Below are 16194 nucleotides of genomic sequence, written 5' to 3'. Positions count from 1 at the left end.
GAATATCCCTCATCCTCTGGAATTCTGTGCCCCAACACGTCCGGTTATCCACCACATTTGGATCCTTCAGACGGAACATGAAAACCCATCTCTTGAAAAAAGCTTACAACCTGTAATGACCACACAGCTACCTCAACACCTTCGGAGCTACTGCAACCCCTGACCTACTGTCTCCTTACCTATAATCCTGTAGCAAGTAAGCCTGCAAGGGCAGGGTCCTCTCCCCTCTGTACCAGTCTGTCATTATTAGTTTGTTTACTGTGATATTTGTATTTTGATGTAACCAGTCTCATGTACAAAATAAATAATAGGGATGTGCTGGTCAGCCTTTTTCTCTTTGTAGCAAACTTATGTGACATGTGAACTCCCATATCCAATTCTAGCAGATTCAGGTGGTTTTAACTAGCTGGTTCCTTCCTGCCCCATAAATTGTTGGCTTTTTAGTCCAGAAGAGGTGTCTTAGGTAGTTTCACACTAGCGTATGGAGGAGCTGCGGACTTCCTCGGTGAAGATCCGCCCACTGCCGCACCTCCTCCGGTCAGCTCTGCCTCCGTCGGCATGCGGCCTGTGTACCTTATCTTTAGCATTGGGTACGCAGGCCGTGCCGATGTATGCGGATACCTGCGTCTTTTTGACAGTGCGGAGACCTGCGCCGAACGCAACGTGTTGCATTTTGGTTCGGTCGCTGCACCGTCAAAAAGACGCATGCGTAGGCATCCGCATACATCGGCATGGCCTGTGTACCCAATGTTAAAGACAGGGTGCGCAGGCAGTGTGCCGACGTAGGCGGAGCTGACCTGAAGAGGCGCAGCAGTGGGAGGAGCTTCACTGAGGAAGTCCGCAGCTCCTCCATACGCTAATGTGAAACTAGCCTGATCCGGACAGAGACCCCGCTGTATTGTCTGCATTGACATTGCAGGTGGATTCCTAAACATTGGCCAATGTGCCAAGTACCTTCTATTTACTGTAAACTTTCCGATATCAAATTTTGCATTTTTCAAAATTTCACATGTACATAATTCAGCTCTTAACCAATGTTTTATGGCAGTAATGCAGTCCCAATTTACTAGATGGACCATTCTAAACCAGAGTGCAGCTTTCCATTTTCTTAGCCGCACGGCAAGACTTGGGGGGACGGAGCACTATTTGATTCCCAGAGGGTGTAACAACACTTTGCATATGACGATTAGTCTGCGGAAACAAACCCCATCAACTAGTCAAAAGTTTAATTTGTATATGATAAACAGCCTTCAGAAATACTTTATCTAAAGATGTTTGTGTCAATTGTAATAAAGGGAATTTATAAAGGAAGCTACAAATGCTGGTGGTTTGAGGAGGCATGGAGGATCTGTCACATTGCCTTTAATGAGCTGCAGGCCTTCAGTATTTCACCACAGCAGACACCCACTCTGACAGAATAGTAACGGCGGCATAGGCTGCAGTGACGGGACATTCCACTTCAAGCGAACCAATGCAATTTTCCTCGAGTGCCCAACGGGAGGAAGCGGCGCGGTACCCCGGCCAAGGAGGAAGCGGCACGGTACCCCGGCCAAGGAGGAAAAAAAGCAGCCCCGGCCAAGGAGGGAGCGGCGCGGTACCCCGGCCAAGGAGGAAAAAAAGCAGCCCCGGCCAAGGAGGAAGCGGCGCGGTACCCCGGCCAAGGAGGAAAAAAAAGCAGCCCCGGCCAAGGAGGAAGCGGCGCGGTACCCCGGCCAAGGAGGAAAAAAAAGCAGCCCCGGCCAAGGAGGAAAAAAAGCAGCCCCGGCCAAGGAGGGAGCGGCGCGGTACCCCGGCCAAGGAGGAAGCGGCGCGGTACCCCGGCCAAGGAGGAAGCGGCGCGGTACCCCGGCCAAGGAGGAAAAAAAGCAGCCCCGGCCAAGGAGGGAGCGGCGCGGTACCCCGGCCAAGGAGGAAAAAAAAGCAGCCCCGGCCAAGGAGGGAGCGGCGCGGTACCCCGGCCAAGGAGGAAGCGGCGCGGTACCCCGGCCAAGGAGGAAGCGGCGCGGTACCCCGGCCAAGGAGGAAGCGGCGCGGTACCCCGGCCAAGGAGGAAAAAAAGCAGCCCCGGCCAAGGAGGAAGCGGCGCGGTACCCCGGCCAAGGAGGAAGCGGCGCGGTACCCCGGCCAAGGAGGAAAAAAAGCAGCCCCGGCCAAGGAGGGAAAAAAAGCAGCCCCGGCCAAGGAGGGAGCGGCGCGGTACCCCGGCCAAGGAGGAAGCGGCGCGGTACCCCGGCCAAGGAGGAAGCGGCGCGGTACCCCGGCCAAGGAGGAAAAAAAGCAGCCCCGGCCAAGGAGGAAGCGGCGCGGTACCCCGGCCAAGGAGGAAGCGGCGCGGTACCCCGGCCAAGGAGGAAAAAAAGCAGCCCCGGCCAAGGAGGAAGCGGCGCGGTAACCCGGCCAAGGAGGAAAAAAAGCAACCCCGGCCAAGGAGGAAGCAGCGCGGTACCCCGGCCAAGGAGGAAAAAAAGCAGCCCCGGCCAAGTAGGAAGCGGCGCGGTACCCCGGCCAAGGAGGAAAAAAAGCAGCCCCGGCCAAGGAGGAAGCGGCGCGGTACCCCGGCCAAGGAGGAAAAAAAGCAGCCCCGGCCAAGGAGGAAGCGGCGCGGTACCCCGGCCAAGGAGGAAGCGGCGCGGTACCCCGGCCAAGGAGGAAAAAAAGCAGCCCCGGCCAAGGAGGGAGCGGCGCGGTACCCCGGCCAAGGAGGAAAAAAAGCAGCCCCGGCCAAGGAGGAAGCGGCGCGGTACCCCGGCCAAGGAGGAAAAAAAAGCAGCCCCGGCCAAGGAGGGAGCGGCGCGGTACCCCGGCCAAGGAGGAAAAAAAGCAGCCCCGGCCAAGGAGGAAGCGGCGCGGTACCCCGGCCAAGGAGGAAGCGGCGCGGTACCCCGGCCAAGGAGGAAAAAAAGCAGCCCCGGCCAAGGAGGAAGCGGCGCGGTAACCCGGCCAAGGAGGAAAAAAAGCAACCCCGGCCAAGGAGGAAGCGGCGCGGTACCCCGGCCAAGGAGGAAAAAAAGCAGCCCCGGCCAAGTAGGAAGCGGCGCGGTACCCCGGCCAAGGAGGAAGCGGCGCGGTACCCCGGCCAAGGAGGAAGCGGCGCGGTACCCCGGCCAAGGAGGAAAAAAAAGCAGCCCCGGCCAAGGAGGGAGCGGCGTGGTACCCCGGCCAAGGAGGAAAAAAAGCAGCCCCGGCCAAGGAGGGAGCGGCGCGGTACCCCGGCCAAGGAGGAAGCGGCGCGGTACCCCGGCCAAGGAGGAAAAAAAAGCAGCCCCGGCCAAGGAGGAAGCGGCGCGGTACCCCGGCCAAGGAGGAAGCGGCGCGGTACCCCGGCCAAGGAGGAAGCGGCGCGGTACCCCAGCCAAGGAGGAAGCGGCGCGGTACCCCGGCCAAGGAGGAAAAAAAAGCAGCCCCGGCCAAGGAGGAAAAAAAGCAGCCCCGGCCAAGGAGGAAGCGGCGCGGTAACCCGGCCAAGGAGGAAAAAAAGCAACCCCGGCCAAGGAGGAAGCAGCGCGGTACCCCGGCCAAGGAGGAAAAAAAGCAGCCCCGGCCAAGTAGGAAGCGGCGCGGTACCCCGGCCAAGGAGGAAGCGGCGCGGTACCCCGGCCAAGGAGGAAAAAAAAGCAGCCCGGTACCCCGGCCAAGGAGGAAAAAAAGCAGCCCCGGCCAAGGAGGGAGCGGCGCGGTACCCCGGCCAAGGAGGGAAAAAAAGCAGCCCCGGCCAAGGAGGAAGGCGGCGCGGTACCCCGGCCAAGGAGGAAGCGGCGCGGTACCCCGGCCAAGGAGGAAGGCGGCGCGGTACCCCGGCCAAGGAGGAAGCGGCGCGGTACCCCGGCCAAGGAGGAAAAGGCGCGGTACCCCGGTCAAGGAGGAAAAAAAGCAGCCCCGGCCAAGGAGGAAGCGGCGCGGTACCCCGGCCAAGGAGGAAGCGGCGCGGTACCCCGGCCAAGGAGGAAGCGGCGCGGTACCCCGGCCAAGGAGGAAAAAAAGCAGCCCCGGCCAAGGAGGAAGCGGCGCGGTAACCCGGCCAAGGAGGAAAAAAAGCAACCCCGGCCAAGGAGGAAGCAGCGCGGTACCCCGGCCAAGGAGGAAAAAAAGCAGCCCCGGCCAAGTAGGAAGCGGCGCGGTACCCCGGCCAAGGAGGAAAAAAAGCAGCCCCGGCCAAGGAGGAAGCGGCGCGGTACCCCGGCCAAGGAGGAAAAAAAGCAGCCCCGGCCAAGGAGGAAGCAGCGCGGTACCCCGGCCAAGGAGTTCCTCCGCAGTCAGCGCTGCCCAAGCCGGACGTCCTCCCGAGGCCCCGCCTCCATCATGCACACCCATCCGTCTATGACGTTTCTTCTGGTTCCGGCAGCCCGGTTCCGGCTCGTCCGCCTCGGTGTCTCCTGATGGCGGAGGTGCGCGCTGGGTCCGCCGCTTCCGGTTCAGTGTCCCCGACTCTGTTGCCTCCTCCGCCTCCTGCCGGCCCGGCGCCGGGAGCTATACCTCCGCTTCCGCCTGCCCCGCCGCCACCAGGCTCCGGCCCGGCCCCGCCTCGGGAGAGCTCCAGCAGCTCCTCGGGCTCCGCTTCTGGCTCAGCTCGGGAAGGCTGGCTTTTCAAGTGGACCAACTATATCAAAGGTTACCAGCGGAGGTGGTTCGTCCTCAGCAATGGCCTCCTGTCCTATTACCGGTAATGTATTGCTCCTCTCATGTTTACAGCTCTAAACGTGCATTAGTTCCGGCCTGTGTCTGCAGTGTACCCCTGACCTGTAACCTCCGGCCTGTGTCTACAGTGTACCGCTGACCTGTAACCTCCGGCCTGTGTCTACAGTGTACCGCTGACCTGTAACCTCCGGCCTGTGTCTACAGTGTACCGCTGACCTGTAACCTCCGGCCTGTGTCTACAGTGTACCGCTGACCTGTAACCTCCGGCCTGTGTCTTCAGTGTACCGCTGACCTGTAACCTCCGGCCTGTGTCTACAGTGTACCGCTGACCTGTAACCTCCGGCCTGTGTCTACAGTGTACCGCTGACCTGTCACCTCCGGCCTGTGTCTACAGTGTACCGCTGACCTGTCACCTCCGGCCTGTGTCTACAGTGTACCGCTGACCTGTAACCTCCAGCCTGTGTCTGCAGTGTACCGCTGACCTGTCACCTCCGGCCTGTGTCTGCAGTGTACCGCTGACCTGTCACCTCCGGCCTGTGTCTGCAGTGTACCGCTGACCTGTCACCTCCGTCCTGTGTCTGCAGTGTACCGCTGACCTGTCACCTCCGTCCTGTGTCTGCAGTGTACCGCTGACCTGTCACCTCCGGCCTGTGTCTACAGTGTACCGCTGACCTGTAACCTCCGGCCTGTGTCTACAGTGTACCGCTGACCTGTAACCTCCGGCCTGTGTCTACAGTGTACCGCTGACCTGTAACCTCCGGCCTGTGTCTACAGTGTACCGCTGACCTGTAACCTCCGGCCTGTGTCTACAGTGTACCGCTGACCTGTAACCTCCGGCCTGTGTCTACAGTGTACCGCTGACCTGTAACCTCCGGCCTGTGTCTACAGTGTACCGCTGACCTGTAACCTCCGGCCTGTGTCTTCAGTGTACCGCTGACCTGTAACCTCCGGCCTGTGTCTACAGTGTACCGCTGACCTGTAACCTCCGGCCTGTGTCTACAGTGTACCGCTGACCTGTCACCTCCGGCCTGTGTCTACAGTGTACCGCGGACCTGTCACCTCCGGCCTGTGTCTACAGTGTACCGCTGACCTGTAACCTCCGGCCTGTGTCTGCAGTGTACCGCTGACCTGTAACCTCCGGCCTGTGTCTGCAGTGTACCGCTGACCTGTAACCTCCGGCCTGTGTCTGCAGTGTACCGCTGACCTGTCACCTCCGTCCTGTGTCTGCAGTGTACCGCTGACCTGTCACCTCCGTCCTGTGTCTGCAGTGTACCGCTGACCTGTCACCTCCGTCCTGTGTCTGCAGTGTACCGCTGACCTGTCACCTCCGTCCTGTGTCTGCAGTGTACCGCTGACCTGTCACCTCCGTCCGGTGTCTACAGTGTACCGCTGACCTGTCACCTCCGTCCTGTGTCTGCAGTGTACCGCTGACCTGTCACCTCCGGCCTGTGTCTGCAGTGTACCGCTGACCTGTCACCTCCGGCCTGTGTCTACAGTGTACCGCTGACCTGTCACCTCCGGCCTGTGTCTACAGTGTACCGCTGACCTGTCACCTCCGGCCTGTGTCTACAGTGTACCGCTGACCTGTCACCTCCGGCCTGTGTCTACAGTGTACCGCTGACCTGTCACCTCCGGCCTGTGTCTACAGTGTACCGCTGACCTGTCGCCTCCGGCCTGTGTCTACAGTGTACCGCTGACCTGTCGCCTCCGGCCTGTGTCTACAGTGTACCGCTGACCTGTCGCCTCCGGCCTGTGTCTACAGTGTAGCCTGACCTGTCACCTCCGGCCTGTGTCTACAGTGTACAGTCATGGCCAGAAGTTTTGAGAATGACACAAATATTAATTTTTACAAAGTCTACTGCTTCATTTTTTCTAATGGCAATTTGCATATACTCCAGAATGTTATAAAGAGTGATCAGCTTAACAGCAATTACTTGCAAAGTCAATATTTGCATAGAAAATGAACTTCATCCCTCAAAACACATTTCAACATCATTGCAGCCCTGCCTTAAAAGGACCAGCTAACATCGTTTCAGTGATTGCTCCATTAACACAGGTGTGGGTGTTGATGAGGACAGGGCTGGAGATCAATCTGTCAAGATTAAGTAAGAATGACACCACTGGACACTTTAAAAGGAGGCTGGTGCTTGGCATCATTGTTTCTCTTCTGTTAACCATGGTTATCTCTAAAGAAACACGTGCAGTCATCATTGCACTGCACAAAAATAGTCTAACAGGGAAGAGTATCGCAGCTAGAAAGATTGCACCTCAGTCAACAATCTATCGCATCTTCAAGAACTTCAAGGAGAGAGGTTCCCTTGTTGCCAAAAAGGCTCCAGGGCACCCAAGAAAGACCAGCAAGCGCCAGGACCGTCTCTTAAAAGTGTTTCAGCTGCGGATCGGGCTACCAGCAGTGCAGAGCTTGCTCAGGAATGGCAGCAGGCAGGTGTGAGTGCATCTGCACGCACTGTGAGGCGGAGACTCTTGGAGCAAGGCCTGGTCTCAAGGAGGGCAGCAAAGTGTCATGATCACGTGTGTCAGGACGCAGATGTTTCCGCAAGGCGGACCCATAACACACGTGACCCTGGATACACCGCCTCCAGTGGGGCGCATTTAAATAATACGTGCAGGTGGATACGCCGCCTCCACCTGGCGAATTTAGGTATTACACGTTAATAAACATTCTGGAAACCCCGCCTCCAGTATGGCGAATTTAAATAATAAGGGGGACCTGGGAAACATTAACAATGGTGGGCCCTGCAATAGGGAAAAGGGAATTGGAGACCTCCTGAGCTCCCCTGAGCCAGTGTCCCTGCACTCCTAACGTTCCCTATGCCGGTTCCGCACCGGGCGCCGCACGCGTACCTCAACGCCCTAGCTCGCCCTGACCCTAAACCCTCACTAGGGAATAGGTCGGTGCGGAAACTAATCCCACCACTGCACTAATAACACACATGAGGAAAGAGACAATACAGGGGAAACACCACTTAGCTTTGCTCTGTTGCGTGCGCTCCCAGCAACAGAGCCCTCCACCTGAGTGCATCTTCTCCTCCACCTGGATCCATCACCATAACAGGATCCTTCACCTTAGTGCAGCCTCGGAGCAGAGTCCAACACCAGTTGCAGCTGCTTAGTACCAGAGTCCCAAGGAAGTGTTCAGCTGCTGACACGAAGTCGAGCATGCTTGAGTCCAGCTCAGCGGCCAAGTCCCACATGGTGAGCGCCACTCTCCATAGTAGCCACTCCACCAGCCCATGCAGACACTTCCCGCTGACACCATCACTGCGACTCCACCACGCCATGCCAGCCCTTCGTCCAGACACCATAGCTGCAACACGTCCCCCCTGGCTAAGCTGCGCAGGACTCCTCACCAGCTCCATCCTTCATCCAGGCTCTCCAAAAACAGAGTGGACACAAACTCACAATATCACAGGCAGTGATTGCACACCTCTAGCACACCTTTATCGGGTGTAACACCTGATCCCTAATTAAGTGCACAAAAACCTAAAGTGCAATACTGCTAACCACCACCGGGGACAGTCAAGACACCTTGGAACTTTCCAAAGTAAAAAAAGTTCACCCAGTGCAATTTAATACCACCAGATCCAACACTGGATCATGACACAAAGAAGCCACTTCTCTCCAGAAAAAGCATCATGGACAGACTGATATTCTGCAAGAGGTACAGGGAGTCGACTGCTGAGGACTGGGGTAAAGTCATTTTCTCTGATGAATCCCCTTTTCGATTGTTTGGGACATCTGGAAAACGGCTTATTCGGAGAAGACCAGGTGAGCGCTACCACCAATCTTGTCTCATGCCAACTGTCAAGCATCCTGAAACCATTCATGTGTGGGGTTGCTTCTCAGCCAAGGGAATGGGCTCTCTCTTAGTCTTGCCTAAAAACACAGCCATGAATAAAGAATGGTAACAGAATGTTCTCCAAGAGCAACTTCTCCCAACCGTCCAAGAGCAGTTTGGCGATCAACAATGCCTTTTTCAACATGATGGAGCACCTTGCCATAAAGCAAAGGTGATAACTAAATGGCTCAGGGAACAAAACATAGAGATTTTGGGACCATGGCCTGGAAACTCCCCAGATCTTAATCCAATTGAGAACTTGTGGTCAATCATCAAAAGACAGGTGGACAAACAAAAACCTTCAAATTCAGACAAAATAAAAGCATTGATTTTGCAAGAATGGACTGCTATCAGTCAGGATTTGATCCAGAAGTTGATTGAGAGCATGCCAGGGAGAATTGCTGAGGTCCTGAAGAAGAAGGGTCAACACTGCAAATATTGACTTGCTGCATTAACTCATTCTAACTGTCAATATAACCTTTTGCTACTCATGATATGATTGCAATTATATTTCTGTATGTGATAAAAACATCTGACAAACACACATAAAAACAAGAGGCCAGCAGATCATGTGAAAATATAATATTTGTGTCATTCTCAAAACTTTTGGCCATGACTGTACTGCTGACCTGTCACCTCCGGCCTGTGTCTACAGTGTAGCCTGACCTGTCACCTCCGGCCTGTGTCTACAGTGTAGCCTGACCTGTCACCTCCGGCCTGTGTCTACAGTGTAGCCTGACCTGTCACCTCCGGCCTGTGTCTACAGTGTAGCCTGACCTGTCACCTCCGGCCTGTGTCTACAGTGTAGCCTGACCTGTCACCTCCGGCCTGTCTCTACAGTGTAGCCTGACCTGTCACCTCCGGCCTGTCTCTACAGTGTAGCCTGACCTGTCACCTCCGGCCTGTCTCTACAGTGTAGCCTGACCTGTCACCTCCGGCCTGTCTCTACAGTGTAGCCTGACCTGTCACCTCCGGCCTGTCTCTACAGTGTAGCCTGACCTGTCACCTCCGGCCTGTCTCTACAGTGTAGCCTGACCTGTCACCTCCGGCCTGTCTCTACAGTGTAGCCTGACCTGTCACCTCCGGCCTGTCTCTACAGTGTAGCCTGACCTGTCACCTCCGGCCTGTCTCTACAGTGTAGCCTGACCTGTCACCTCCGGCCTGTCTCTACAGTGTAGCCTGACCTGTCACCTCCGGCCTGTCTCTACAGTGTAGCCTGACCTGTCACCTCCGGCCTGTCTCTACAGTGTAGCCTGACCTGTCACCTCCGGCCTGTCTCTACAGTGTAGCCTGACCTGTCACCTCCGGCCTGTCTCTACAGTGTAGCCTGACCTGTCACCTCCGGCCTGTCTCTACAGTGTAGCCTGACCTGTCACCTCCGGCCTGTCTCTACAGTGTAGCCTGACCTGTCACCTCCGGCCTGTCTCTACAGTGTAGCCTGACCTGTCACCTCCGGCCTGTCTCTACAGTGTAGCCTGACCTGTCACCTCCGGCCTGTCTCTACAGTGTAGCCTGACCTGTCGCCTCCGGCCTGTCTCTACAGTGTAGCCTGACCTGTCGCCTCCGGCCTGTCTCTACAGTGTAGCCTGACCTGTCGCCTCCGGCCTGTCTCTACAGTGTAGCCTGACCTGTCGCCTCCGGCCTGTCTCTACAGTGTAGCCTGACCTGTCGCCTCCGGCCTGTCTCTACAGTGTAGCCTGACCTGTCGCCTCCGGCCTGTCTCTACAGTGTAGCCTGACCTGTCGCCTCCGGCCTGTCTCTACAGTGTAGCCTGACCTGTCGCCTCCGGCCTGTCTCTACAGTGTAGCCTGACCTGTCGCCTCCGGCCTGTCTCTACAGTGTAGCCTGACCTGTCGCCTCCGGCCTGTCTCTACAGTGTAGCCTGACCTGTCGCCTCCGGCCTGTCTCTACAGTGTAGCCTGACCTGTCGCCTCCGGCCTGTCTCTACAGTGTAGCCTGACCTGTCGCCTCCGGCCTGTCTCTACAGTGTAGCCTGACCTGTCGCCTCCGGCCTGTCTCTACAGTGTAGCCTGACCTGTCGCCTCCGGCCTGTCTGTACAGTGTAGCCTGACCTGTCGCCTCCGGCCTGTCTGTACAGTGTAGCCTGACCTGTCGCCTCCGGCCTGTCTGTACAGTGTAGCCTGACCTGTCGCCTCCGGCCTGTCTGTACAGTGTAGCCTGACCTGTCGCCTCCGGCCTGTCTCTACAGTGTAGCCTGACCTGTCGCCTCCGGCCTGTCTGTACAGTGTAGCCTGACCTGTCGCCTCCGGCCTGTCTGTACAGTGTAGCCTGACCTGTCGCCTCCGGCCTGTCTGTACAGTGTAGCCTGACCTGTCGCCTCCGGCCTGTCTGTACAGTGTAGCCTGACCTGTCGCCTCCGGCCTGTCTGTACAGTGTAGCCTGACCTGTCGCCTCCGGCCTGTCTGTACAGTGTAGCCTGACCTGTCGCCTCCGGCCTGTCTGTACAGTGTAGCCTGACCTGTCGCCTCCGGCCTGTCTGTACAGTGTAGCCTGACCTGTCGCCTCCGGCCTGTCTGTACAGTGTAGCCTGACCTGTCGCCTCCGGCCTGTCTGTACAGTGTAGCCTGACCTGTCGCCTCCGGCCTGTCTGTACAGTGTAGCCTGACCTGTCGCCTCCGGCCTGTCTGTACAGTGTAGCCTGACCTGTCGCCTCCGGCCTGTCTGTACAGTGTAGCCTGACCTGTCGCCTCCGGCCTGTCTGTACAGTGTAGCCTGACCTGTCGCCTCCGGCCTGTCTGTACAGTGTAGCCTGACCTGTCGCCTCCGGCCTGTCTGTACAGTGTAGCCTGACCTGTCGCCTCCGGCCTGTCTGTACAGTGTAGCCTGACCTGTCGCCTCCGGCCTGTCTGTACAGTGTAGCCTGACCTGTCGCCTCCGGCCTGTCTGTACAGTGTAGCCTGACCTGTCGCCTCCGGCCTGTCTGTACAGTGTAGCCTGACCTGTCGCCTCCGGCCTGTCTCTACAGTGTAGCCTGACCTGTCGCCTCCGGCCTGTCTGTACAGTGTAGCCTGACCTGTCGCCTCCGGCCTGTCTCTACAGTGTAGCCTGACCTGTCGCCTCCGGCCTGTCTCTACAGTGTAGCCTGACCTGTCGCCTCCGGCCTGTCTCTACAGTGTAGCCTGACCTGTCGCCTCCGGCCTGTCTCTACAGTGTAGCCTGACCTGTCGCCTCCGGCCTGTCTCTACAGTGTAGCCTGACCTGTCGCCTCCGGCCTGTCTCTACAGTGTAGCCTGACCTGTCGCCTCCGGCCTGTCTCTACAGTGTAGCCTGACCTGTCGCCTCCGGCCTGTCTCTACAGTGTAGCCTGACCTGTCGCCTCCGGCCTGTCTCTACAGTGTAGCCTGACCTGTCGCCTCCGGCCTGTCTCTACAGTGTAGCCTGACCTGTCGCCTCCGGCCTGTCTCTACAGTGTAGCCTGACCTGTCGCCTCCGGCCTGTCTCTACAGTGTAGCCTGACCTGTCGCCTCCGGCCTGTCTCTACAGTGTAGCCTGACCTGTCGCCTCCGGCCTGTCTCTACAGTGTAGCCTGACCTGTCGCCTCCGGCCTGTCTCTACAGTGTAGCCTGACCTGTCGCCTCCGGCCTGTCTCTACAGTGTAGCCTGACCTGTCGCCTCCGGCCTGTCTCTACAGTGTAGCCTGACCTGTCGCCTCCGGCCTGTCTCTACAGTGTAGCCTGACCTGTCGCCTCCGGCCTGTCTCTACAGTGTAGCCTGACCTGTCGCCTCCGGCCTGTCTCTACAGTGTAGCCTGACCTGTCGCCTCCGGCCTGTCTCTACAGTGTAGCCTGACCTGTCGCCTCCGGCCTGTCTCTACAGTGTAGCCTGACCTGTCGCCTCCGGCCTGTCTCTACAGTGTAGCCTGACCTGTCGCCTCCGGCCTGTCTCTACAGTGTAGCCTGACCTGTCGCCTCCGGCCTGTCTCTACAGTGTAGCCTGACCTGTCGCCTCCGGCCTGTCTCTACAGTGTAGCCTGACCTGTCGCCTCCGGCCTGTCTCTACAGTGTAGCCTGACCTGTCGCCTCCGGCCTGTCTCTACAGTGTAGCCTGACCTGTCGCCTCCGGCCTGTCTCTACAGTGTAGCCTGACCTGTCGCCTCCGGCCTGTCTCTACAGTGTAGCCTGACCTGTCGCCTCCGGCCTGTCTCTACAGTGTAGCCTGACCTGTCGCCTCCGGCCTGTCTCTACAGTGTAGCCTGACCTGTCGCCTCCGGCCTGTCTCTACAGTGTAGCCTGACCTGTCGCCTCCGGCCTGTCTCTACAGTGTAGCCTGACCTGTCGCCTCCGGCCTGTCTCTACAGTGTAGCCTGACCTGTCGCCTCCGGCCTGTCTCTACAGTGTAGCCTGACCTGTCGCCTCCGGCCTGTCTCTACAGTGTAGCCTGACCTGTCGCCTCCGGCCTGTCTCTACAGTGTAGCCTGACCTGCCCCCGGCCTGTCGGCTGCGGCGTGCCCCCGGCCTGTCGGCTGCGGCGTGCCCCCGGCCTGTCGGCTGCGGCGTGCCCCCGGCCTGTCGCCTCCATTCACGTGTATTTGTTTCATCTTCAGTGCAGTTTTCTGTGGAATGAGTAATCTAATCTGGACACACCAGTGCCTATTTACTATGGGGTTCATTTGCTGTTGATTTTTAAGACGGAAACAGTCCTCCATGTGGAACTTTTTCTTCAGTTTTAAAACATGGAACCCAGAAGGCCTCCATAATAACCCATGTGGCCTCTCTGCTTTCCGTTTCAAAACTGAAGCAGCAAATCACTTATTGTTTCTTAAACGGAGTGTCCAAACAGTCGTGTGATCACAGGGAGGCTTTCTGTTGTCCTTTCTCATAAACCCTTAGGCTATGTGCCCACGTAGCGTTTTAAAACGCACACTGAAATCCGGACTCCTTCCCAGAAATCGCGCGTTTTTTACCGCGATTTTGCCGCAATTTTCGCGTGCAATATTCAAGCACTTTCCAAGCGATTTGAAGCATCGCTTGGAAAGTGGTTGACAGGTTGGTCACACTCGTCAAACATAGTGTTTGACAAGTGTGACCGGATTTTTACTATTGAGGCTGCCTACACGGCATCAATAGTAAAAGAGAGAATGTTAAAAATGATTAAAAAAAATTAAAAATCGGGTTATATTCACCTTCCGACGTCCCGCGCAGTCTCAGCAGCGCTCCCGTTCCCAGCGATGCCTTGCGAGACCAGTAATGACGTTGGTCTCGCATTGCTATAGCGATCTCATGAGACCGCTAGAGTCACGTGAGACTCCGTCATCACAGGACCTTGCCGCAAGGCATTACTGGGAGCGCTGAGGCCGGGAATGCAGCGCGGGACGTCGGAAGGTAAATATACCCCGATTTTTTTTATTTTTTTTTTATTTTTTTTACAGGGGTATGGTACCCAGGGCCTGGAGGACAGTCTCCTCTCCTCCACACCGTGGGTACCAACCGCACATGAGACGCTTAACTTCGCGCATGGTGGGCATAGCCACATGCGGGAAGTAAGCGATTCTCATGCATTCCTATGGGTACGGAATCGCGGCAATTATTTGCGATTCCGCACAAAAGAATGACCATGCTGCGATTTTTTTCCGCGATGCGATTCCGCCGCGGAGAAAAGCGCAGCATTAGCACAGCATGTGCGGAATGCCATAGGAATGCATGGGGGGCGTTCTGTACACGATTTTTAAACGTTTTCGCACCGAAAATCGCGGCAAAAACGCTTAAAAATCGCTACGTGGGCACACAGCCTTAAAGGGGTTGTCCGGCCTTTTCACATAATCTCTACATATCTGGGCTGCAGAATTATGACAATAAGTAATTTACTTTCTGTCATTAGTTGGCACGGTTTTCTAGATTTTCTGAACAGAACGTCCAAGGGGGGGGGGTGTTATGGCATTGAAATGAGAACTGGTCGTAACCTCCTACTCTACTCCAAACATGCCCTCTATAGCAACAACCACACCCTCCATAGCTACAGGCAGGGCTGTGGAGTCGGAGTCGTGGAGTCGGAGTTAGTTTTGGTCGGAGTCGGTAGAAATGTACCGACTCCAGCTTTAAAAAAAATGTATTAATACTTCATAATTGAACTTTCATATGAATTTTATAAATGTTACTCAAATATATATGTTCTATCAAACTATGAACAACAGTAATAAGCAGTTCTGCTGGAGATAGAGACATTTCTTACTTCTTGTGTGTCACTGTTCTCCACTGCCCTTATCTAATCTTATACTTGGTTAACCTCATGCTGCCCCAACCCCCCTACTTACAATGTATGAAACTGAAAGTGAAAATGTGTTGCAAATTCTTAGTAGTAAAGCTCCTCCTCTAGACTAGATCATACTAGGTGTGCGTCTTCCAAGCATCTCACAGCTGCCTGCTACTCAGAAGAGGAAGACTGTAAGAAGTATTATCCTTTCAACAAACTTTGCATCAGTTAACTGTGAGTACATGAGGAATAATAACAGTATTACTGACCACTATATCAGTTGTACGACCTGGCAATAATTTTGTACAATTGTTTTTAGGAAAAACAATTGTCATTTGGATTGTGAATGCAGAATTAAAAACCTGAGAATGTCAAAGAAGCATCACATTAAATCAGCTGTATTTGAACATTTCACCATCACTCAAGATAGAAAACATTATGTCTGTCAGTGTATGACAAATGATCCAGACGAAAACAAATGCTGTGAAGCCAAGATGAGTGCATATTCAGGCAAAGATAAAAATGCTCCTACCAGAGCTTCTAATCTAAAGAGACATTTACAGCGCTTTCATCCAGAAGTACTGAAAGCAGTGGATGAGAAAGACTGCATCCAAACCAATGAACCAGTGCCCAGCTCTTCCAGCCAAACAAAGTAGCAGAGAACTTTGCAGCCATCAGTTGCAAGATATTTTGTCAGTGACAAAGTTACTGTGACAATGACAGTAGATACATTTAAAAAACAGATCATAGAGCTTGTTGTAAAGGATAGTGTGCCTATTTCATTATTTTCACGACCAGCTTTTATGTGTCTGAATGGGGAAATGGCCCGCAAGCTTGGTGTTTCTCTGGAGAGAGAGAGTATTAGAAAATTAGTAATCGAAGAAGCTTTTAAACAAAAGGAAGAACTTAAAAAAAAAACTCTCAAGGGACGCTTTCTGTTTCTTAAAATGGATGCCTGCACACGTCACAGAGTGAACTATTTTGCCATCAATGTCCGATTTGTTTGTGACAAAAATGAAATAGTTACCAAGACATTGGCAGTAAAAGACACCAAAGCTCATCACACCAGTGAGTTTCTCCAGGTCTTGGTGGAAAAGGTTCTGCAAGACTATGAACTTAAAAAAGAGCAAGTTCTTTCTGTCGTAACTGACAATGCTTCAAATATGATAAGTACTATTAAGCTAATGAATGAGAGTAATGATGGTGACCAGCAGCTAGAAGAACATTCTGGGTCCACAGACACAGAAATGTGTGAAATAGAGGAACACAGTATTGTAACTGAGGAGCAAACTGAAGTTGCTTCAGATGAACAGCAACATGATAGTTTAGATGATCTTGTTGAAACTGTGTCAATATGTTCTTTCATTCATCACATGCGCTGTGTTGTGCATACGCTACAGCTGGCTATAAGAGACAGTCTGCAAGAAGGACATGCTGCTGCACTGATTGGCAAGGTGAGAAAATTGGCTACTGTTGCCAGAACCCCTAAA

The 16194-nt window shown here is 55.1% G+C and overlaps 1 protein-coding gene across 1 annotated transcript in view; it reads left to right on the top strand.

Moving 5' to 3' along the window:
• Positions 1-4268: 4268 nt before the first annotated feature.
• LOC141075955 (oxysterol-binding protein 1-like) overlaps positions 4269-16194 on the top strand; it is a 48974-nt gene continuing 37048 nt past the window's right edge. Inside the window, exon 1 of the mRNA XM_073563153.1 lies at positions 4269-4660. Within this exon, the coding sequence (XP_073419254.1) occupies positions 4377-4660 (284 nt within the window). The 5' untranslated portion in view covers positions 4269-4376. The remainder of the gene's footprint in view (positions 4661-16194) is intronic.

Source organism: Dendrobates tinctorius, unplaced genomic scaffold (assembly GCF_039654945.1).
Source record: "Dendrobates tinctorius isolate UK_male_01 unplaced genomic scaffold, ASM3965494v1 ptg000382l, whole genome shotgun sequence".
NCBI lineage: Eukaryota > Metazoa > Chordata > Amphibia > Anura > Dendrobatidae > Dendrobates > Dendrobates tinctorius.
This window is presented reverse-complemented; position numbering and strand designations above follow the sequence as displayed.